At 32.4% G+C, this 25,821-nt stretch overlaps 1 protein-coding gene across 1 annotated transcript in view; it reads left to right on the forward strand.

Annotated features, from left to right (window-relative positions):
• The window catches only part of LOC134686944 (metabotropic glutamate receptor 1-like), a 51,163-nt gene extending 26,077 nt beyond the window's left edge, over positions 1-25,086 (forward strand). The window contains exons 3-8 of the mRNA XM_063546804.1: positions 5,670-5,899; positions 9,045-9,288; positions 13,919-14,108; positions 14,662-14,785; positions 17,391-18,279; positions 23,452-25,086. Of these exons, the coding sequence (XP_063402874.1) occupies positions 5,670-5,899; positions 9,045-9,288; positions 13,919-14,108; positions 14,662-14,785; positions 17,391-18,279; positions 23,452-24,874 (3,100 nt within the window). The 3' untranslated portion in view covers positions 24,875-25,086. The remainder of the gene's footprint in view (positions 1-5,669; positions 5,900-9,044; positions 9,289-13,918; positions 14,109-14,661; positions 14,786-17,390; positions 18,280-23,451) is intronic.
• Positions 25,087-25,821: the final 735 nt, after the last annotated feature.

A 25,821-nucleotide genomic window follows, 5' to 3' on the forward strand; every position in this document is an offset into this window, starting at 1 on the left:
ATCTATTCCAAAAAGAATCAGGAATATGATGTACAGTAGTTGTCATTTGTTTATGTAATTTATACGTGTTTCTCGTTTCTCTCTTTTTTTATATAGATTAGACCGTTGGTTTTCCCGTTTGAATAGTTTTACCAAGTAATTTTGGGGCCCTTTATGACTTGTTGTTCGGTGTGAGCCAAGGCTCCGTGTTGAAGGCCGTACATTGACCTAAAATGGTTAACTTTTGTTTTAAATTGTTATTTGGATGGAGAGTTGTCTCATTAACACTCACACCACATCTTCCTTTATCTATATAGAGTATCAACAACATAAGAGAAATATGTTTTAAAGCACCGTACTGCTCTATCATTTACACAATAAAGGTCGGTTGCAGACAAAACTGTACGAGAAATTTATGATTTACATTTCTTCGTTTTCCATCTCTGTGTACATATTTGTAGCGCGTTAATGTGGAGAACTGTAGAATCATTCATTGTCGTGGGTACCAATTTTTGAGGATTGAGGAAAACTTGTATGTTCATGGATATTTGACTTCGTGGTTTTGCCAAAATCCGTATACTACCTAATAGAAAAAAATTATTTTGTTGAAGACTTAATTTCGTTGATCAAATGTTCTAACGAAATCCTCGAAAATTAGTATTCAACGAATGATAATGCAATCCACATTATTTGTTGATGCTAACAAGGAAGCTTTAGAACCACGAACTCAAAGTTGTACAGCTGAAGACAGAACCTCGATTATTTTACGATCGACGCCTTCACGAGTTGCGGAAAACACAGATGATCACGGATACAACTGTCGTAACCAAAAACCCGGTCTCTTGTCCTCGATTCACCGACTGAGAAATAAAAATACCATCTCTATCCATGTGAATTAATGACGCTTTGGAACGAGTGGAGTAGGAAATAAATTCATCATAGATACCAGGATTGAAGAATCTTTGTGTTTAGCTCGTCTAAAAAAGACTCATTACTGACGCTCGAATAAAAAAAAAGTTAAAAAGGTCACACAAGTGCTGCCTACTGGGCTGGTAAAACCCTTGGAGAATAAAAATTCCACCAGCAGTGGTATCAACCAAGTTGTTGTAAATAAACTCATTATAGATATGACAACTATGAAATCTTCCGATTATTTCCCTTTTTTGTACTAGCTTTCAATTTTGATTGAAATTGTGATGTTTACGTACGTTATTTTAACGTGTGAAGTCATTGCAATAGTTTTAAAAGTTATGTTAAAGTATCAAAAGGTCAATGCATGAATATATTAAATCCGCTTTATATTGATGATGTCCGATCACTGAATAACCCATATTTCAGCCAATACTTGCATCTCATATATCCCAGCGAACTTGAAATTAAGGATACTACTGATACTAGAAGGACTGCTTCATACCTTGATCTTTTTCTCAATATTGACGACTTCACACGAAAAACTATGATAAACGGGACGATCTTTTTATTACCGAACGTGACTTATTCCCGAATGTGACTGTTTCTCTGAGTGTGAATTCGTATTGATTTAGGATTTGGCACGGTACTTATCCATCCCAAACTAATTTGTTGAGTTTTGATGTTGTGTTTGTTGTTGTCCTCGGATTTTTCAAATGTTTTAACGTTTGTAGTTGTAAATTATATTTTTGCTGTTGTACTATTGTGTTGTATTGGGGGATAACTACTCATCCAGTTCATTCGGTAGATTTTATTTTGGATCAACGCAATTTACACTATATATTTGGTTTGCAGTTTGATCAGAAAAAAACAACCACAAAGCTATTTATACAATTAATTATCTTATTACCACTATAATGAAATATTAATGAGTATTATAATTTTCACTGTTATTAGTATAAGTTATGTAAGTTATACAAATCTAGTCTTGAATTTCATCCAAATTCTCTAAATTTTCGGAACACGTTTTAGAAATTTATATGTGACGTCACTTTGGGCGTTGTATTGACTATGGCTAACAGGCCGTTGATTTTGTAATTTATTCGTTTTTTACTCTATACCTAGTCACCACTTCAGTTTAGTCAAAAGTAAAAACATATAAATACTGAACTCCGAGGAAAATTCAAAAAGGAAAGTCCAAAATCAAAAGGCAAAATCAAAAGTCCAAACACATCAAACGAATGGATAAAAACTATCATATTCCTGACTTTATCCAGGCATTTTCTAATGTAGAAGGTAGTGGATTGAACCTGGTTTTATAGCTAGCTAAAACTCTCACTAGTATGACAGTCGTATCAAACTCCATCATATTGACAACGACGTGTGAACAAAACAAACAAAAACGATAGGTAAAAATGTCACAAATAGGGGTAAATAGTCTAATTCGGTAGGTCACATTCGTAAAAAGGGAACAGGATTGTAGTTACGACATTAGAAACATATTCGATATCATCTGTGAAACGGATATTCCATAACGGTCAACAAACTCGCGATGTCGTCCGTAAAATTTACAAAGTGATGATATCAACTTCACCATTTGGAACTCTTGGTTAAAAAATGAAAATTCACAATTGGGACGCTGAAATCATTTCTTTTGTCGAAAAGTTTTGTTTTTAACTGACCCTCATTATAGTCAATTTCTAGATATAAGTCATAATCAAATGACAAAATTAAAAGCTCAAACACATCAAACGAATGAATAACGACTGTCATATTCCTGTCTTGGTACAGGCATTTTCTTATGTAGAAAATTGTGGATTGAACCTGGTTTTATATCTAGCTAACTTCTCACTTGTATGACAGTCGCATCAAATTCCATTACATTGTCAACGATGCGTGAACAAAACAAACATACTCAAAGAGTAAAAATGTCAAAAATAGGGGTACAGCAGTCAACATTGTGTTATCATCTTAATCACTATAAAAACAAAAAATGTATCAAGAAGCACAAAAAGACATACATCAAATTTAACATCCTCAATTTGCTTATCTTATACGATTTTATACGATGGAAGGTTTTTCAGTACTGGTGTAAAATTGCGCGTTTGAAATTCGCACAGGTAGACATAAAATAATTTTGTCGTTCAAAGTATATCTATTTTATAGTCATTTTATAAAAATTTACTGTTTGCAAAACTATGTATTAATCTTGATAATAATGATGTTTTGTCCCAGGCGGATAATAGTTATGAAAGGTACCAGGTTTATAATTTAGTACGCCAGGATAACCCTGGCCTCACAACTTTTTGGAACTTTTGGTCCTCGAAGATCTTCAACTTGGTAGTTGTTATGGCTTTCAAACTTTTTACATCTGAGCATAGTTTTGTGTGGACGTAGCGCGCGTTTGGTGTATAAAGTTATTTTAACCTGTTACCTTTGGATGGATATTATTCGTTTGTTTCTATATTTTCTCCCATTTATATGTTTATTTATTGTAACCCTGTCGTGTAATGTTGTAATTTTAATGTTATAATTAACATTGTCATTAAAGCGGGAGGTTTGGCATGCCACAAAACAAAGTTCAACCCAATTTTTTTTCATAAACTGCCCTGTACCAAGTCAGGAAAATGGCTATTTTTATATTATAGTTCGTTTCTCTGTGTGATACGTTTCGGTGTTGTGTCTCTGTTGTGTAGTAGTTCTCTTATATTTGATACGTTTCCCTCAGTTTTAGTTTGTTACCCAGATTTGTTTTTTATTCTCTATCGATTTATTAAATTTTGAACAACGATATACTACTGCCTTTATTTATAAACCATATCACCTGTGAAGATCGAAATAACATATAATGTCTCGTTCTCAAATGCATACAGTTAAATTTCGTCAATATTCGTATTCTTCTGGTGGTAAAAAATTTACTAATAAGATTGTGACACTTTTTAAAATATTTTACTTATCTCCTCATTAGGTAAATTAGATTTCCATTTAAGTTTGGTTCACCAACAGTAAGATTGAATAGACTTTAAAAGTAAATCAAAATGACCGTGTTTTAAAAAAAAACATTGTTTGATGTGTCAATTTATTGCGCACAGTTAAAGATAAAGTACAAAACAAAAATACTGTCTTCTGTACTGTATTTTACGGTTGTGTAATACAAGTTGGTATAGGTTTCTCTGGAGTTTTATTTCCTTTATAGTTTTAGCGCTGGATGTTACATCTACATAGCTTGAATTGATATATAGGAACCTTAACTTTATACCCACAACACTTGCCATTACATCCCAGACAAGCTCTAGACTTTACACCTTTAGTGCAATATTTCGAATATATATTTTCAGTGCTAGACTTTAAATTTGCATTCTAGACTTTATTTTCAGCGCTGCACTTTGCATCTTTCGTAATGCGTTTTATACATTCGGTGCTGGTGAATGAATCAATTCTAATCGCAAATTGTGTATGCTTATAATATCATGTTCAAGTAAAGTTCTTCTTATATTATATAAGGGTTTATAGACAATCGCTTCATTCGCTTTTTCCAATTCCTTTCTATTCCACTGTCGGAAGATTTAAAATAACTTTCTTTTTATACATATTTTTCACCTCACTACCCATGGGCAGTTTTGTATAATTTTCTTCATGTGATGAATGGTAATCTACATACAACCTAGACACCACACACATTAAACAATGTAACAGTCATATACATCTGTGTTCATTTCCAATTTGCAAAAGATTCATAACCAAGAGTATCTTTATTATTCTCGTGGCATCTCGTATGATACGAGATCCTGATTTGGATTTATGGTAAATGTAAATGTCAGAAGAGTGACAAGTAATATGTCAACTTTTGTTTCGCCTTCTCCTACTGACAAAGAAAGTTTATAATTGTGATAAAGTAAGAGATCGATTTCTGATTTTATACCGTTTTCTTTTTCATTCGTATATTACGATGTTTTGTCGATGCTATAGTATTTCTTAAATGAGATTACTTTTACACATCTGTGATGGTAGACTTACTTCAAATGACGAGTCTCGCCTTTTGTCCTGTTTTTGAAGCTTTTTCTAACATTTTACATTGTTTTACAATGTAGTTTTATATTCATTGTTTTAGGATACAAACTGATTCATTGTTTGTAATAAATATCGTTCTATACCATTTTTAAACACAAACATGTACATTTCAATAATGTTTCAAAATAGCCGTCAATAACAATATTCAGCGTTGCTTAATTCTTGAATGATTTGCATATCTGCAAAGTACTTGAATGTGGTCCATTGGAATTTTACTCTTGATTAACACTTCGATACATGATGTTGCCCAAACTTCCTTATTTACCAAGACTTTTTAATTGGGATATGTCTATATGCAATATCTAATTGAATCATAGGAATCCAAGAAAACTAAAATTGAAACAAAAATAAACAAATTTCAAAAAAAGGTTTATGAAGATTTTTTTAGATTGACTTTTGTATACATTATTCTTTGATATTGATACTTGAAAATATTCAGTTCACGAAAATTTCCAAAGTACCCTTCTCATAAACACATACATAGGCTTGTGCTTACTTACCTTAAGCTAAGCTTTTATGTGTCTTTATTCGTGTGGGTGAAGTTATATTCGATGAAGGATGGTTACTTGTACTGTGCTAAGACGTTGACATATTAGGAACATAAATAATAGAGAAAAAAATCACTATGATTTCTGTTCAATAAACATACTGGTAGCCTACAGAACAACGACGAATATAGGCAATAAGTTATTTTGTTTAAATCTATTTAGCGACGGCTGGAATGACAGACCTGATGTTGTGAAAGACAACGAGGCGGCAGCAGCAGGTGGTATGTCAATAAAGCTTCATTCACCTCTGATTGATTGGTTTGATGATATGTTCCAGAACCTCAGTCCGTACACTAATGATAGGAATCCGTGGTTTCAGGAATATTGGCAAGAAAATTACAAGTGCAGCATCCCTGGAGCAAACCCAACACAATTTAACAATACCTGCACAGGTAAATATTTATCATATGCAATAAGATCCATGTTTCATCACAACACAAAAATTGATAAACCTTTCTTATCTAGATTTTCAGTCGTACTCGATAATTAAGGCACTACAGGGAGATAACCCTTTAAAATCAGCTAAACGTTTTAATTACGTTGTGTTGTTTAGGGAATGTTAAGCTTTTCAATGATCACAATTAATGTGTGTCAAACTGCTATATATCCAGCGTAATTTTTCTGATAATTTCAATGGTTGGTTAAAAAAATTTCAAATTTTTATATTTTTATCAAATGGTCGAAGTAAATACTTTGTCAAAATTTTAATAATTTAATTGTCGATGTAACACGTCTTCTGATTGGCTGACGTTATTTCGTTATGAGACCATAGACATAATTAAGTCATGTGACCGTGACGTCATCAACGTTTTTTCATGGTTTTCTACGGTTTAAAATGGAATTCAGAATTAAGTTATAAAAAATTACTGAAATATTTTTTCTGTCTATTCGAAATAACATAAAAAATGTGGCGCACACTGTTGAATGAAATATGTTTCATGTATATGAGACATGAATATATACGCGCGTTATTCAGTGTGCACCAAATTTTTTATGTTATTTCTTCATAGACAGAAAACATATTACAGTCATTCCTTAATGAAAATTGAACGAGCCAAATTAATGTTTGTGAAGGTGTTGGGTACCACCTTAAAACCAAAGCACTTACATAAAAAAGGAGCTGTGTATTCCATCGAACCTTTGTTGTTCAGTGAAACATAGCATAACTCAACCTTAATTCCACAAGGTTTTTGAATTTCCATTGCCAAATGTTCTTGTACATGATTATCAAACCAGGCTCAGGCTGTAGCTAGCTAAAGAATAAACGCGCTCATTTGTTCATGCCTAACTACCGAAGACTTGCAATATCATGAAACATTTTATAAATCATAGTACTAACGTACTGTTAACTATGATGAACCTAAGGTATGATGACTGGCGATTAAATCATACAGGTTTTTGCCCCCTGTAGCATACTAGAAATCTGCATGTGCTTTTTCTCACTGAGTGTCACACATTCTAGCAACGATAACAAGTCTAAAATTTAATCAATTGGCTATGAGCCGTGGGTAAAAAGTTCCAAAATGAACAACTGAAAAAGTGAAATGTGTTTTGCACTGAAAGATGACTGAATAATGTATTCAATGAATGCATTTTAATCAAACGTGAGCGTGTATTGAACACCTTCCCTAATTCGAGACGAACATTTTAAATTTATGGATTGAATTAAGTTAACTTTAAATAGCACAATTCAGCCCCGAATTTTGTTTTGATTGTCTTTTTAAAGTAGATGAAATTCAAGAAATATTTGACACCTTTCAAAATCTGTCTCTGTGAATGAGAAAAGAATACTATCCTGCATACAAGTGAAATTTATTATACCTCTTTCTTTAAGTCTTAATTCAAATTCATCAAAGTAAACCTTAAACATAATATTGACAGAATTAACCGTAAAACTGCACCTCGATACCGACATAAATTGGTAGTATCATGAAACTACCACTGGTGACATATATAATAACTAAATAAGTATAGATTTATTTTTTTTGGATAAGAATAAATTACATTTATCGGATTTTCTACACACATCGTAAAATATCGATATCTCGACACAACGCGAAGATATTTGATCGTTCGCTTATACTAGCCACAAAGATCCGCATTGTGGCACGAAGCTGATATTTTACGATATCAATGTATAGAAACACGATACTAGTAATCTTTACTTATCACATACCAAGTGTGTTTGGTATAGGGGAAAATGAGTATACGACAATAATGCAACAACAAAGATATTTCTCAATCATATATAAACTGTCAACCGTGACTTATTTTAATATCTGATTTAAATAAAAAATAAAATTGAGAATGGAAATGGGGAATGTGTCAAAGAGACAACAACTCGAACATAGAAAAAACAACAGCAGAAGGTCACCAACAGGTCTTCAATGTAGCGAGAAATTCCCGCACCGGGAGGCGTCTTTCAGCTGGCCCCTAAACAAATATATACTAGTTCAGTAATAATGAACGCCATATTAATTTCCAAATTGTACACAAGAAACTAAAATTAAAATAATACAAGACTAACAAAGGCCAGAGGCTCCTGACTTGGGACAGGCGCAAAAATGCGGCGGAGTTAAACATGTTTGTGAGATCTCACACCCCCCCCCCCTATACCTCTAGCCAATGTAGAAAAGTAAACGCATAACAATATGCACATTAACATTCAGTTCAAGAGAAGTCCTAGTCTGATGTCAGAAGATGTAACCGAAGAAAATAAACAAAATGACAATAATACATAAATAACAACAGACTACTAGCAGTTAACTGACATGTCAGCTCCAGACTTCAATTAAACCGACTGAAAGATTATGATTTCATCATATGAACATCAGGCACAATCCTTCCCGTTAGGGGTTTAGTATCATACCATCATAACATATATGAGAAGAACATAACCCGTGTCATGCCAACAAATGAATTTTGAATAAATGTGTTTAGTTCCGATGCAAAGACCCTATAAGTGAATCAATATTAACGCACAAATATGCAATCTTTAATGACCTGACAACAGTATCGTAACATTATCCCTTCTTGATAAGTCTTTTCAAAGTTTTTTTTAGTTTCTGAGGTGAATACTGACACCTTTGTGCTTTATAAAGAATATTCCCATAAAAAAAGTGGATGTGAAATACCTGAACGTATAAGAAGTCTGCATGTTGAGCTATATTTACGAATGATGTCCTTATACGAATGATAAAATTTAGTAAATGTTTTGACTAGTTTGTGATATCGAAAACCCTGGTGTAATATTTTTTTCAGTCATACATAAAATTCGCTCGTTACAATCTTAAACGTTGTTAAATACACGAGCAAATCGTACAAGTTGAGATGTATAAACACCGTAAGATGGTGACAAGGGAACGTCACCATCTAAAAACGGTAAAAAACGGTCTAAAGAATATATGCATAATTCTTTTTTTTTAAGTTTTTTTTTAAATCATTGAGGAAATAACTGGTTGAAAACTGTAAGACTAATAGTTGTAACATTTCCTCAAATGACAACTTCATTTAAATATTATTTTTTCTATTTGATAGGCAATGAGAAAAATCCAAATTTTGTTCAGGATTCTAAGCTAGGATTTATACAAAATGCTTTGTATACAATGGCATACGCTCTCCATACTATGCAGAAAGATCTATGTGGCGGAAGACCAGGGATTTGCAAGAAAATGTCACCAGTCAAAGGTTCCCTTTACAAACAGTATCTACTTAACGTTTCTATGATAACTTATAGCAACGAAAGTCTTTATTTTGATGACAATGGAGACCCACCTGCAAGGTAATACTAAATCATGTGTTTTGGTTATTATACGTCCATTTCTGTTTTAGATGTGAGTGCTTATGTATTGTAATTTGAGACAAATACCATTGATCCCTTCTTTTTATCAATTGGTCAGTTATTCTACTACGATGCGTCATAAACCCTCATATTTTGGTTGTAAGTAAAAAACAAATATTAGTTTTGTTTGTCATTAAATCATTTATGACGTAAATTAGAAATGATTGAGATGTTAAATTTTTTCAATTATTTACAAGACATTATTGATATATTTTTTATCTTTAATTTTCGCGGAATGTAACAACCTAATATAATAGTTTTACCAATATCAAACATATACAATCTCGAATAAACGACGTGCTGTCGTTAAGTATTTATTCTCATTTTACCAATGAAAGACGGTATACATGCATATATTCTGAAATTAATAATAGGAACCATGATATACCCATTTCTAGAATAAAAAACAAACTCAAGGTACTTGCAGAGCGGTTTGTGTTCGTACCGGCAGAAAAGGCAGCAAATAATGTAGTGGTGGTGTGACGCATATACTACACGATGTTCTTCAAAACGAAATTATCAATTCCTCTACATTCAGGTCAGTGCGCACCACAGAGAGTCAAATCGTTAACAAGCATACCACTGCCACTACCCAGCTTAAAGCATCTTCCGAACATTTGAAAGTTCCTACCATGTACTGGTTACCGAAATTACACAAAAAAACATTTCAATTCCGTTTCATCTCCGCTTCGAGTAAGTGTTCTACTTCTAATCTATCAGTGCTTCTAACTACCTCCCTTACTACTCTCAAAGAACTGGTTATTAATTTTTGTAATAAAGCTTATGAAAATAATGGTATTAATTATTTTTGGAGTGTTAAAAATTCTTTAGAGGTTTTAGATAAAATACATGCTTTCAATGGTCCTTACAACTCTGTTGACAGTTATGATTTTTCTACTCTGTACACTACACTTCCACACAATCTTATAAAGAAAAAGTTTTTGTATTTGATAAAATGGTCTTTCGAAAAATCTCATTGTAATTTTATTTGCTGTAACTCATTTAAGGCCTTTTTCTGTAACGAAAAAGGAAAGTATGCTAGATTCACTTACTGGAAATATGAGGATATTACTTTCTGCTAGATAACATTTATGTACGTTTCGGCGATAAAGTGTATCGTCAGGTAGCAGGTATTCCTATGGATACCAACAGTGCCCCTTTTATTGCAGATTTATTTCTATATTGCTATGAATCTCAGTTTATGACCAAACTCAGTAAAGACCCATCATTGTTATATTTGGTTGATACTTTCAAAAATACCTACCGTTATCTGGATGATATTTTTTCGTTGAATAATCCAGAGTTCTCTAAATATACTTCAGAAATTTACCCAAACGAACTTACTTTAACTGAATCTAACATAAACAGCAGCAGTTGTCCTTTTCTAGATTTTGACATTTCAATTTCAAACGGGAAACTTCACACTAAAATTTACGACAAAAGAGACGATTTTTCATTTCCTATTGTTAATTTTCCTTTTTTAGACGGCGATGTGCCTTTGGCTCCATCATACGGTGTTTATATATCGCAACTCGTTCGGTTTGCCCGTGTGTGTTCTGATGTCATAGATTTTAACGAACGTAATCAATGCATCACTGGTAAATTGTTGTGTCAGGGATTTTGATACCATAAATTACTTAAAACTTTTACTAAATTCTTTCATAGATACAAAGATTTGATTAGTAAATTTGGCTATACCTGTAGAAAGCTTATTAAAAATGGTATTTCACATCCTAAATTTTATGGTAATATTGTACTTAAAGCGAGGAAATCACTATGTGATCCTTGTAAACTCGTCGAACCTTTAAACAAACTTATAAGTAAGGGTTATCGTACCAATATTGTAATTAGATCTCTGAATATAGTTCACATTGGCACTAATATTGATTTTGTCATTATCAAATTAAAACATAACTGAATTTCATTATCTTTTGAGGCGAGATGTATAGAGACACAGATACGTTAATTTTTATTTCTATAGAAGTCGCTCTTCACTATCCTACTACCTGTCGATACATTTATTTTTGGCATTGCACAAGTCATGTCTTCTTTGACTATTAATGACGTTAAAATACTAAATCCCTGGGATGTGTTTTAGTTAATTTTAGCTCTGATGCATGATTTTTTATTATTGATTGGCTTTGGCTTTTAACTAGCTGTCAGTAACTGCGCGTACTCTCAAATCGTATTTTCTTGTTAATTCGACCTGTTGATACTGTTTATAATTTTTTTTTTTTTTTTTTTTTTTTTAAATATATGGATCTTGTCTGTACACCAGCTTTGATTATTTGTAATATCTTCAATTTTTCAATTATTCTTACTACATTTGTATAAACTTCAAGATTATAATTTTTTTTTTTAAAGTTTTTTTTCTAAAGTGAATTTTAATCGGTTAAATATTTCTCAGTGATGTCCTGCCATGGCTTTGTTTGAATATGTTTGTTAGCTTGTTGGTCATGAATGTTTGTCTCTAATGTTTAATTAACTGTGCATTTGTATTCAGATATCGCAGATCAAATTTATTCGTTCATTGTGTAATCATACGTTTTTTGATTGAGTTAAGTCTGCCAATTGACATTTTTTCGTGTGTTTTTCTATGTTGTGATGTTATGCTATTGTTTCAGAAAAAAAGGGAGAAGGTTTGGATCCATTAAAACGTTTAATCCCGCTGCAAATGTTTGCACCTGTCCTAAGTCAGGAATCTGATGTACAGTAGTTGTCGTTTGTTTATGTAATATATACGTGTTTCTCGTTTTGTTTATATAGATTAGACCGTTGGTTTTCCCGTTTGAATGGTTTTACACTAGTAATTTTGGGGCCCTTTATAGCTTGTTGTTCGGTGTGAGCCAAGGCTCCGTGTTGAAGGCCGTACTTTAACCTATGATGGTTTACTTTTTGAATTGTTACTTGGATGGAGAGTTGTCTCATTGGCACTCACACCACATCTTCCTATATCTATATAATACGTTGTCGAGATATCACAATAGCAGGGGTTTGAGAGAAGGTAAATAAACTGCTGGTGTTAGACCTGTTGCACCATAAGTTATCATATAGAGATCGACAGTCTTAGAATTGTAACATATTTAGATTATTTTAGAGGTATATGATAAAATTAATATTGGAATGACCGCAGGGCAAGTACACTTGTAATCCTATGGGACAACAAACCAGCTGATATGCATTGTTAACTAACTTCTGCCACGAGCTTTAAACCATGTGTTGTTTATAGATTAAGGCTACAGTAGTACTGGCATTCTAATTTGAATCGATTAGGAAAAGAGAAATCATGGAAATAGAAATAAAACTGAAGGAATCGCAAGAGCTTGAAAAGGATCAAAACCAGATTTGTTGACAGTGTTAGTGTCTCCCACTATACATTTATATACTGCAGCTGTGCTATTTAAGCAGTCAAATTGCATTGAACGTTTATTCATATGTGATATACAGTCACTGACCGTATATCACCTTGTTTATGACGTTGACAATGTGTTTCAGTAGAGTTTTATTTATTACGTCAATAAAACATACAGGTTCGCGGAAATTTAACGTCATCCGCTTCAAATTCAGAAATGATGTTTTTTTCCCAAAATGCTTCATTTAGAACAGTTTTAAGAGTTGCAGTACATCAAGAATAACCATACATTGTCTCGAAATATCAATGTTATTTGTACTCGGCTCGAAACAGGTGGAAATGCTCGGCACAGCCCCGCTTTCTGCCTGTTTCTAATCCTTGTACCAATAACATTGATATTTCGAAACAATGTATGGTTATTCTATATATATATATCAATCTTACTTATTCAAATTCAGTCACATGCTACTGGCAGATAGGACACATTTAGAAAAACAATCAGATTACTATACTTGTGTCAAAAGATCTAACTACGTAAAACAAACCTAAAGGACATTGACACATTATATCGGTCAACAAATCCACGATGAACCGTTAATGTAGGGTCGAGTTCAGTCATTCTTGCTCATACTCTGTTAATACAGTTTTTGTGTTAGGAGCATACTGCTTTTAATGACATTGGAATCATTAAGTTTGTAAAATATTCTAGTTTGAAGTCGTCCATCAGGGGGTCCATATCATGGAAAAGATCTAGATATAAATTAGAACTTGTACGTTTAGTAGTTACATTTATCTCAAGCAGGGGACTCAGTTGCCGAGTGTTTAAAGTAGTTCATTTACAATATCACTAGCTTGTCACCACTGAGGCTGTGAGATTTAAACCAGCACATGGCAGGTACGTTTAACTTAAATCATAAATAAATAGGGATGGCAACGAGTACTGGAGAACTCGTTTGTATTTATAGATATCGAGATGTATATCTATGTATTTTCCCTTACTTTGTAAAGTGTCATCGGAAAAACGACTACGTTTTCTTGATCTTAACAGCCAATCGATTTAAAATTCATGTGAAGAACATATTCTCCTTTAAAATCTTTAGTAAGACCTGGGTATAATTCTTTCTATCTTGTTTTGATTTGCTGGTTGTGTTGGAATGTGTTTGTGTGTCTCCTCTTTAATTAAATGTTTAGAAGTGAATATATTCTGATTCATTGCAGATACGATATAATGAATTTCCAAAAAATAAAGGATGACTTTGGAAACGTGTCATACAAATATATTATGGTAGGTTCATGGGAGACTGGGCATCTAATTATAGATGAAAACAACATTTACTGGCCAAGAACGGGAAAAGTAAAACCTATGACATCTGTCTGTAGTGAGCCCTGTAAAAAAGGTTTTGTTAAGGTAGGTCTTTAATGTTTTCATAAAGTTAAGGAAAAAGTAAAATCACAAAAATACTGAACTGAGGGGAAAATCAAACCGGAAAGTCCCTAATCACATGGCAAAATCAAATGACAAAATACATCAAAAACCGAATGAACAATAACTGTCATATTCCTGACTTGGTACAGGCATTTTCAAGTGGAGTTTGACAGGTGTATATCTCTTATTTTATCAGTGCATTAATCTCTTTTGATGTGGACTTAATAACATTTCAGCTTTCAATTAGAAGAATTGTGTTCTTGTATTAAACTTCAACAGCAATAACAACATTTAAGATCAATCAAGTTTCAGTGAAACAGGTGTAAGATAATATACTAGTAGAAGACAAAATGTCCACACTTTTCGAATATTCTGAATGGGTATAGGCATTAGATTTTTTAATATGTTTAAGTTCCTTTATTTAAAATACTATTAGAAAATTATGAATCATTCTAGCAATAAAGATTTGGTTATCAATACAATTAACAGTAAAATGAACTATATTTTATCAAATACTACATTAATCACTTTTCAGAATATCGAAACTAATATCAAGTGTTGTTGGAAATGTACAAAATGTGAGGATAATGAGATAATGTTGGACGAGGAAACTTGTAAAACATGCAGTAAAGGCTGGTGGCCTAACGAAGATCTGTCGGGTCAGTAGATCATTAAGGCGTATAGAGAAAAAAGTAATTTTGTGTGTATTGCCGCATGAATTATTTAATTTTTATTCGCTTACTCAACTGTCAATGTCGTGGTGTGGTTCATTGTATTTCAAGCTCTTTAACGAACCAATCAATGTGCGAATTTACCGTTTTACTTTTACAAAACTGATACAATTTAAAATCTTGTGTGACTATACTTGATCAATTGTTCTTTTCACATTTTCAACGATTATTCTAAATTAGAGATCGAAATAAGTATAAAAATACCAGTAAAAAAGATAGACCCAATTTACACCAACTAAGGCACAAAGCCAGAACAAGAAATATCCTTTTGTCTGGTAAATAATCTTAAAAATTAACAATGTTTGGGAATTTATGTCTGAATGTTAGTAGAATAATAGGGCTAAATGTGGAATAATACCACGGTCTTATTTTTTATTTAAGTTTTATCTAATAAATCTAAGTTGATTATACTACTTAAGAGGGACGCAAGATACCAGAGGGACAGTCAAACTCATAAATCAAAAATATACTGCCACGCCATGGCTACAAATGAAAAAGACAAACAGACAAACAATAGTACACATGACAAAACATAGAAAAATAAAGAATAAGAAACAGGAACACCACCAAAAACTAGGGGTGATCTCAGTTGCTCCGGAAGGGTAAGCAGATCTTGCTCTACATATGTCACCCGTTAAATGTTCTGCTTATTATACCTCTTATTGGATTTAGCTGAATCTATGGACTTCTGTCCTCTGTTTCAAATTTAGTTTGATTGATTGCAGCAATAGTGCGTTTGATTTCAATTTGTTTCATTCTTCTGATAGATTGAATATACAAGTATGTGCATTGATGCAGTCCGCGTATTATCTATTTCTTTATAACTCCAGAGAATTCAACTTATTAACATGCAACAGTTCTTCTCGTCAATATTTACTCTCATCATTTTGACATTGAATAACAAACACGCCATTCTCTTTTTAAATTTCGAAGAAATGATAAAATCAACATTTAATGTCCAAAGTGAATGATTAATACACATTCTTCACGATGAGAAAATTGAAACGACAAGAATAAGCATTAAATATGAAAATAGGGAAATGTTATATATATTTACCAATGAGACAACTATCCACCAAAGACCAAAGAACAAGGGTATTAATATCAAAAACTGCTTGTCATCGTGCGGTCTCCAATAATGAGAATGCAAAAATATATTTTAAAGTTTTAGCCTGCATTGACCGTATTTTCCCGGTACTTGAGGTATATGCTATGATACTTATTGATGTGACTTTTTCATTTTCTTTTCTTTAAGTATGTGTGTTTTTCGACATTATGTTATTATTATTTCATTGATCTTAAACATGGCTATTGATTTGACATTTCATTAATTATTTTGATATGAGTTATGGGTCTTATACAGACGTAACAAGCATCATATGTGTGGAGTTTCTTTTTTCTCCTAGGATATCTAACAAGTATCTTATTGTTGCTTGTCTAAATGTCTGCGTACATTAAAATATATCGAATAAATTAAATACATGGACACATTTTAAGCATAGGTTCTGTACGTATTACTAACCTTCTCACTTCAATGACCCGTCTTGTCCATTATTATCTGCCTCCCGAATCTTGCTGGGTCTTGTTGCAAGTGTTCTTTTCCCGGTTTCGCTACTTAAGTTCACCTTTAATATCCCCGTTCGGTATGTTGTGTTCATGAGTGTCTTATCTATTAGCACTCAGAATGTGATCAATCTCAACAGAAATATATAAACTATGAAAAGGATTGCCACTATTCATTCTAACAGTTAATGTTAGAATATCTTGTAATCGCATTCCTTCTTGTTGATCAGTTAAAAAGCAGATTACATGCCTTTGTAGGATACTTCTCTCAATTCTTTTTACTACAAATTTTCCAAAAATACTATTTATACCTTGAACAATCAAATCTTTAAGGTCTGGTATAATGTATCTACTACTTATTTTCGATTTCTTTCAGTTTGGAAAGACAGTATGTGTCCCTTTTGTAAACTGCTGTTTAAATTTGTTCTCATTTTTGAAAATCATTTGATTTTTTATTAAAAAATTAGACAATATAACATAAAGTAATTGCATGTGCAAATTGTTATTATCAATTAATTTACGTGAATGTAAATTAATACATGTATTACTAATTTCTTTGTGACAAAAAAAAAAAAAACATAATGTAGCAAAGAAATACCAATTCTATAAGAGATGAGCACATGGAAAAAATATAAGACTTATAAAAGACGATCGAGAACGGTATTGCATCACTAATATTGCACAAAAGGCAACTTTGTAACGATCAAACAAATTTGATTTAAAAGGCTTGGAGCCTCTCTTTCTACATTTATTTCTAATTGTTAATTTATAGATTGTTATAGTTAATTAAGATTAGATAGATATGATTTCTTTCACATAATAATAATATTGATGAAGGATATCAGTTATCCGAAATATTATTAGATATTAGATCTAAAGAGCACACCAACACCTGGAGATGGTTTAAAAATATAGTGACGATTACTAGTATGTTCTTTTGATTTTTCAGTCTGCTCTTTTTATTTTTCAGCTTGTCGAAAGTTACCCATAGAGAACATGAGCTGGGCGGACAGTGAAGCTATGATTGCTTTGATAGTGGCATCATTTGGAATCTTTGTTACATTATGGATTAGCGTCATATTCATGCGACATCACAATACTCCAGTTGTCAAAGCTTCCACCAGAGAACTCATGTACATTATTATGATCGGCATTCTTGTTGCTTATTCCTGTAACTTTGTACTTGTTGCCAAGCCTACTATTGTTACTTGTTATTTTACAAGAATATTGCCAGGATTATCATTTTCTATGATTTATGGAGCGCTTGTGACAAAAACAAACAGAATCGCTAGAATTTTAGAAGGGACGAAAAAAATTATCACCAAGAAACCACGCTTTATGAGTGCATCCTCTCAAGTAATTATTTCGTGTATCTTGGTTGGTGTCGAGTGCGCCGTTATAACTGTAATGCTTATTATAGAACCAGCAGACTGCACATTAGATTATCCAACAACTCGTCGTGTAAGACTCATCTGTAACACAACAACTCTTGGTATTGTAGTACCCCTTGGATTTGATCTTTTACTTATATTTATGTGTACATTATATGCTGTTAAAACGAGAAACCTTCCTGAAAACTTTAATGAGGCTAAATTTATTGGATTTACCATGTATACGACTTGTGTGATTTGGTTAGGATTTTTTGCCATTTATTTCGGAAGCGACCCAAAAGTTTTTACATTATCTATAGCCATCAGTCTAAGTGCATCTGTTTCACTTGTATTGCTTTTCTTTCCTAAAGTGTATGTCATTGTTTGGGCACCAGAGAAGAATACACGTAGTGCTTTCACTACATCAAAAGACGTTCGATGTCATTTTGGATCCGTGTCCTACAATTCGGTTGATAAAACAGAAGGAGCGTAAGTAAAACGACTTTATATAAAAATCTAAGATGAAGATAAAAAACCTATATTATTGTACATGTTTAACCACAATACACCATTTCTGCATACTACCATTGCTACCAGTGTAAAAGTGTTACATAAAAACCGCTGGTTTTGGGCAATTCATCAAAACGTTTGTCTATTACAGTCTGAAATTGTGGTTTAACCAGATTTTTTTTCACAAAATATGGATAAAAGTAAAATATTGTTCATCGTTACTGTAAATACTGCCGTTGTTCAGCGTTACTGTATATATTTCCATTGTTCATCGTTTCTGTATACATTACCGTTAATTGTTGTACAGCTTTTCTTGATATAATTATATATATGCTAGCGGCAATTAGTGAAATTATGCATACAGTTTAAATCCTAGGCAATAGGCTTACACTTGGGCAATCAGTTATTGCCTGATATTTCCATGCATTAAGCTTATTTGCTTGAATCTGATGATGATTATTTAACCTATTGCCAAACATCATTTCAGACAATATGTCAAACTAGTACATTTTGTTTTATTCTCAAAATACATGCACATTTTTACATTATTCTATTAAAACTCAGATTTCAAAAATTGATATACATTTATTCAAAAGATCTTTAATTTTTTTGTATTGAAAGCAGAACTTATTTGTTTTTATTTTTTTGGGTTTGCAAAAGTAGTTGTTTTAAACTAGTAATTGTGTATCATAGAAAAAGGGGGGAATTGATAATCTATCTGAAAGTTATTTCAAGAAAAATCCCTCTAAATTGATCGTCCTGGTTTGAAATGGTCATAAATAGACTATAAAAATACATTTTTTGCCAGTCACATTATCTTATCATCAGTTTTGTTGAATGCATATTTTTTTCTTTCATGCCCATTAAGTTTTTTTAATTCTTAATTTGGATTATTATTATTTAAGAGATTAAAAAGTCTTGAAACTTTGTGAAATATAAATTTGAATACGTGAAAACAAATAGCATATACCCAAGGCAAAAGTAGAATGATCATTTGGCAAATATTAAACTTCTGTGCCAGAAAAGAAGGCTAGACTATTACAACTAAACATAGGTTGACATTCTAGTTTTGAAAGACTGGTTATTATAGATATTTAAGTAAACAAGAATGACGAGGAAGATTCTAAAGTCGGTGTTTTTTCTAAAGGATTTGAAGGGTCTTTTGGTTAAACACATAAAAAATATTTCATAGTGGCCTATGATCATTGTAGATCGTTTAATACAGAGCGTCTTTGCAAACCATTCTATGATTCCATCATACTATTTCTTCCTTTTTGTAACATGCTAAAAAGCGCAGTAGTCAAGCCTATTTTCATCTCAAGAGTAATATACAGAGGATGGGTTGATTTAATGGACTTTGAATCAAAGTCCGAAGGAGACTATTTTGTTTTATGGTGAACAAAGATCACACACACAATTTAATGTTGCTAGAGCTCTTACATCAAAATTGCTTTTCAAATGTGGCTTCTAATATAATTGTTGTTTTCTTATTTGTGGTATCCAAAAAAAAAACAAGCATTTTTATGTTGCATTTGGTTATATCCGAATGTATGCTAATAACAAATACATTTCAATACAATTCTAAAATAAAGAGATTTGGTAGGATGGCCAATGAAAAAATTATCCGTACATTAACACATATCGTAATACCCAATGAATTTTGTTATCAATTTTTTACTGGTGGTTTTATTTTAGTTAATTGACATTTAAAAACTTCAGTTCATATTATTTTATTATGTACAGAATGCGTTTTCACTTTGGAGACATTTCTTTTTATTTATTCTCATTTTCATTTTAGGCATTAACATTCCGGATTTCAGTTTAAATCCTATGATTTAAAACTTATGCATAACATAATTTTGCCAAATGGCTTACTGCCTATGCCTTAGCTTATTGCCTAGGATTTAAGCTTGCCTAATTTGACTTATTTCCGCTAACATATACGTTGTTCATCGTTCCTGTATACATTGCCTTTGTTTAGCGTAACTGTATACATTGCCGTTTTTCAGTGTTACTATATATATTGCCGTTGTTCAACGTTACTGTATATTTTGTTGGAAACCATTTATAAAGGTATTAAATATTGTACATGTATTTGTAAAGCTTTGCAGATACTCTGTCAGAAGGACATAATTATATTTTGTTAAAAATCCTCTAAAATTGCCATTTTCAAGTATTTACAATTGTTTTCATTTTGGAAATACGGTATAATCTCCTTTTCACCACATCGAACACTAATGAGGCCGTTTCCTGAGTATGATTTGAATTGATCTGGACACTTAGAATAATCATAAGTCTCCTATCCTATATATGGCTTTGATATGCGTTTGTTTAACTAGTTCTATTTGTGTGCTTATTTTATATCCATCCTCGCATGGTAAGTAAATCATTATTGATCAAGATAATCGCATACTAAAAATGACAGTTTCATTTATAAAGAGAAATGGTGGTATCTCCGCTAATATCAAATAAAGGCAAAAAGTTCATGAGCTAAATAAGCTAGAAACAATATAAATTGTCTAAGGAACTAATTTACTATAACTACTTTATTGACAAACTATAGACTTTATATATTGTCGGAGATATTGTAACCTGAAACTCTGTGGTGCTGTATAAATTATGTAGGTTTGGTTTGTTTTGTCGATGACTTGGTAATTGTGATAGGAAAATCATAGATCATTTATATTGTATTTCATTTTGTATAATATCTATTCGTGTTTGACGACAAGTGGCCTTTACTGCAAAACTATCAGATAGCGCATCTGTTGCCTTTAAATTGTTTTGTCAGTCTCTTCTATAGTATGATAGTTCTGCGCAAAACTTTACGACACTCTTAGTGTTACGACACTCAGCGACTGTTGTAAGTTTTAATTTTTATTACGCAGCTATTAGAGCGGGTAACTAGTATTACGACACCCAGTAATTGCAGTGGGTTCTGTAGTATTATGGCAAGCAGCGATTGTGTTCTATTTTAGTATTTCGGCACCCAGCGATTCGCATAGGTTCAATTTTTTATCACGACGGAGTAATCCTTGTATTACGATACCCAACAATTGGAATGGGTTCCTAGTATTATGAAACTCAACAAATGTAGTGGGTTCCTAGTATTACGAAAACCAACAATTGGAGGGGTTTCCTAGTATTACAAAAACCAGCGATTGGATGGGGTTCTAGTATTTTGACACTCAGCGATTCGCGAGGATTCTATTTTTTTATGATGACACTCAGCGAAATGCGTAGGTTCCAAGCATAACGCAACACATCAATTTAAGTAGGTTCCTAGTATAACAAAAAAACAAATGAATGTAGTGGGTTCCTAGTTTTACGACACCCAGCGATTGATGTAGGTTCCTAACACTTCATCACTAACGATTTGCGTTGGTTCCTCGGAAAAAAGAATAGAGGACACTTAATTCCTTTTAAGAAATTTCGTAAATGCTATTTTGGTATACTTCAGCCCAAGTGTAGTTTATCAAAACAATTAGCCTGTCACAACACTAATTAAGGAAAACCAATAGAAAAAGGAAAGTCTATTAAACTTTGGGATTCATTGATTCTATCTATTAAAGAAGAAAAGCTGTCTTAGAACTGACAGCTTGAAATGTGAACAAACTGACAAGTCATAAATCAACGATTTAACGACCAGTGAATGTCTCGTTAAATATTGACTACTTCTATTGTTTCTGACGTAAGATAAAATTCACGATCATCATCGATTCAAATAAAATACCAAAGCGCAAAATTTCTGTTACTGAGTAGACACTTAAAATGAAATTAAATTGTAATACATGATCGGAAGTCAATGTAACAAAAAATAACAGTCTGATATAAAAAGAACTGTAGAAATACAAAAAACAAAGTTAAATTGTATTGCAGAATGTCCACGTGTCCCCATGATATCACTAAATAAATCATTGCTTTATTTTTGAAATGACACTTTTAAATTAGTTCTGGTCTACTTACCAATTATATAGCAATACAAATAAATCAGTTAACCGGATAAAACAAGAAGGTACGGCAAATTTGTCCTGGTATTATTTCAATCCATGTAATGTATGTTTGGTTATATATGTTGATGCGTTGTTGATTAATTGTTACAGGCTAATTTGTTGTTATGTTTTGACGCGTTGTAATTTAGACACAAAAACAAATACCAATGATTTATTTTTTTAATATGTTATATTTGCAATGTTGTACCAAAACTTGTCTCCGACACCAATACCTTACATATTAAATAACCTTAAAATACACAATTTGAAGTTATGGATATGATTAAAATCATTCAAATATCTTTGAAATGTAGCATAATATGTGATCTTGTTATTTGATTTTGATTTTGCGAATGAATAAGAATTCAGGAAATGATTACTGGTTTTTACACAAAATGTAAAATATTTGTTTTCCGTTTACTAAGGGTATGCATAGCTCTTTAAAAGCTAATGTGTAGGCATACGTGTTCAATATAATATTAATTTAATATTGTTAATGCTTTCCTCAATCAAACACATACAAATGCATGTCGTATATAACCATTTCATTAGATTGTTTTTAGATATAGGGAGATGTGGTATGTAGGCCAATGAGACAACTCTCCATTCAAGTAACAATTTTTTAAAGTGAAGCATTATAGGTCAAGATATGGCTTTTAACACAGAGCCTTGGTTCACATCGAACAGCAAGCTATAACAGGCTCCAAAAATTACTAGTGTTAAACCATTCAATTGGGAAAAACGGGAAACGAGAAACTCTTATGAACCACTCAAACAGACGACAACCACTGAACATTAGCTGGATGAGCCTCATTTAGTTTGTCTTCAAGCAATTCATGAATCAATGCCTGCAATCAACTGCGAATGCCAATGTTCTTGTCATAGACACTAGTTTAAAAATGTCAGATATTTGAAACAATAACTGGCTTACATAAATAGCACCAACCTCAGTTTACGTGAAACAACACCGAAAAAACTATTCGAAACAAACATTGTCGTCAATGATTATGTGAATCAAATATTGACGTCAATGAGTATGTGAATCAAATATTGCTGACAGAAACACAACTTGCTGTTAATAAATACATGAAACAAATACATTAAATTAGATGTATGTTTGATGAAATTGAAATATTTACTTGTAATTGTATATATTTTACAGAGACAAAAAATTGTTTGATAAAACTGGAAATACGGTATTCAGGAAAAGGTCCATTTTTGGAAAGTTGAAGCCCCATTCACATGAACGAGAACAGACTGCAACTCTTCCACCAAATTTTAAACTTAGTCGTCATAATTCGACACATGTGTACGTAACAAATGAAAAAAAGAAATTTCCATGGAGTCGTAACGAAAATTCAAAGTCCGAAGACGATGATGGCAGACTTAGTACAATCAGTTCAAAAGACGGCTCACGTCAGAGTAGTGAAAAACGTAAAAATGGAAATAGTGGAAATCAGCGTCAAGATTCCGAATCTCAAACTGATCAAGATCTGTTCCACGCTTATGTTTCTTCGGATGGAATACGTCATCGAAAGTTATCTAATCAACCGCTAGAAAATCTGAGACATGGTAGACATGACTCTGAAAGTTCTATTAACAGCGATGAGATATTTTTATCACATCCTCCTTCTAGTGCACAAGAAAGACGACAAATGTGCAGTAAGACTTCTCAAAGTGACGATACAAGTCCACTACTTACCAACGAAGAAGAAAGTTGTAAGTTGATGTATGACGATTGTCCAAACAATTATCAGTCAGCAAACAACAAGGGAAAACATTCTAATGGAGGAAATTTACTTTTTTATGCACCACCGGAAGTCTCAAGTAATGAAAAGACAGAATTGTATCTACATCATATGAACAAAGTAAAAGATGCCAATCAAGGGTTTTTCCTTGATCAGAAGAAAAAGAAGTCACAATCAACTAAAGAACATTTGCCTATAAATTACAATTCTGGGAAACAAGAAACAGATGAGTGTGTCTCATTTTTGCTTCAACCAACGTCTAGTGCATTATATGCAAGACGAATAAAAGACACTGATATAAAACAAAGAGACCATCAATACACCAATTTAAACAACGTTATGCCCGGTACATATCAACCGGATGAAAGTTTACACGACCATTTTAGTCCTTATATTTCCAATATAATCAAATCCGAAGGACGGCATTCTCCCAAATCGCAAACATACCAGAACAACGAGTCCATTGCAGAAAATGAAAATTTTCAAATCACACAACATCCATCTAAAATGTACGGTAGGAGTTCGTCGCCTATATATTATTCAAACGAGTTAGCAAGTTCTTTGGGTTTTGAATCGCAGTCACTGACTCCTTCTGATAGCCAGTCATCAACTTTAAAAAGACATAATAATGACAATGGTACAGAATCATTGAAAGAAGGACATTTACTAAGTGATTGTGAAGACAGTTATAACATGCAAGCTTTTTTAGGGAAAGCTAGAACTCCGTCTGAAACAAAAAGTGATACAGACAATGCTTCTATGTTATCTTTCAAAACATACATGAAAAAACGCGGCATAGAACTCGACATATCATCAATCAAATCCAGTCAAGTATGAGCCTAATTTTTTAATTAGGTCATTCATTATTTTATCTAATATTCCTAAAGCTATGTTTTTTTTCTCTCGTAACATTGTAGGTATATTGAAGCATAATTTTGATTTTTTTCCATCTATAAAGACTTTTTAGTATTCACAATTTTCTTCAGACTTTCTTTACAGGTTGGACTGGAGCGTAAATATTTGAAATAGTTTTCACACTTATTAAACTCCAAAACCAAAATTTAGAAGAAGAAAAAACCACACATTACTAAAAATGCGGGCGGGTTAAACAAGTTTTATGAGATCGCATGACGCTCATATCAAAATATTTATAAATAAACTCATCATAGATACCAGGACTAAATTTGGTATATACGCCAGACGCGCGTTTCGTCTACAAAAGACTCATCAGTGACGCTCGAGTCCAAAAAAGTTAAAAAGGCCAAATAGAGTACGAAGTTGAATAGCAATGAGGACCAAAGTTCCTAAAAGCCAACCAAGTACAAAGTTGAAAGAGCATTAAGAATCAAAAAATTTAAAAAGTTGTGACGAATACGGCTAATGTCATCTATGCCTGAGGTAAGAAAATCCTTAGTTTTATGTAAAATTCAAAGTTTTGGGAACAGGAAATTTAAATAAATTACCATATTATTGATATTCATGTCGTCTGTGATTATCGTCTGTAAATCATGTACATTTGAAACCCCAATACATAAACTGAATTCGTTTGGTAATCCAAATCAACCAGTATCAGATGGAAAACACAATATGAATAATAAAGGCAACGGTAGTATATCGCTGTTCGAGATTCATAAATAGATTGAGAAAAAAGCAAATCAGGGTTATAAACTAAGGGAAACACAAATTATGCTAAAACAGTTTGAAATTATTTTTTTTTAATTACATTGTGTACATGAACTTTATACATTAATAAGTAATAACGTTTAAAGAAAACAAAAATGTTT

This window comes from Mytilus trossulus, chromosome 10 (genome assembly GCF_036588685.1).
Source record: "Mytilus trossulus isolate FHL-02 chromosome 10, PNRI_Mtr1.1.1.hap1, whole genome shotgun sequence".
Lineage (NCBI taxonomy): Eukaryota > Metazoa > Mollusca > Bivalvia > Mytilida > Mytilidae > Mytilus > Mytilus trossulus.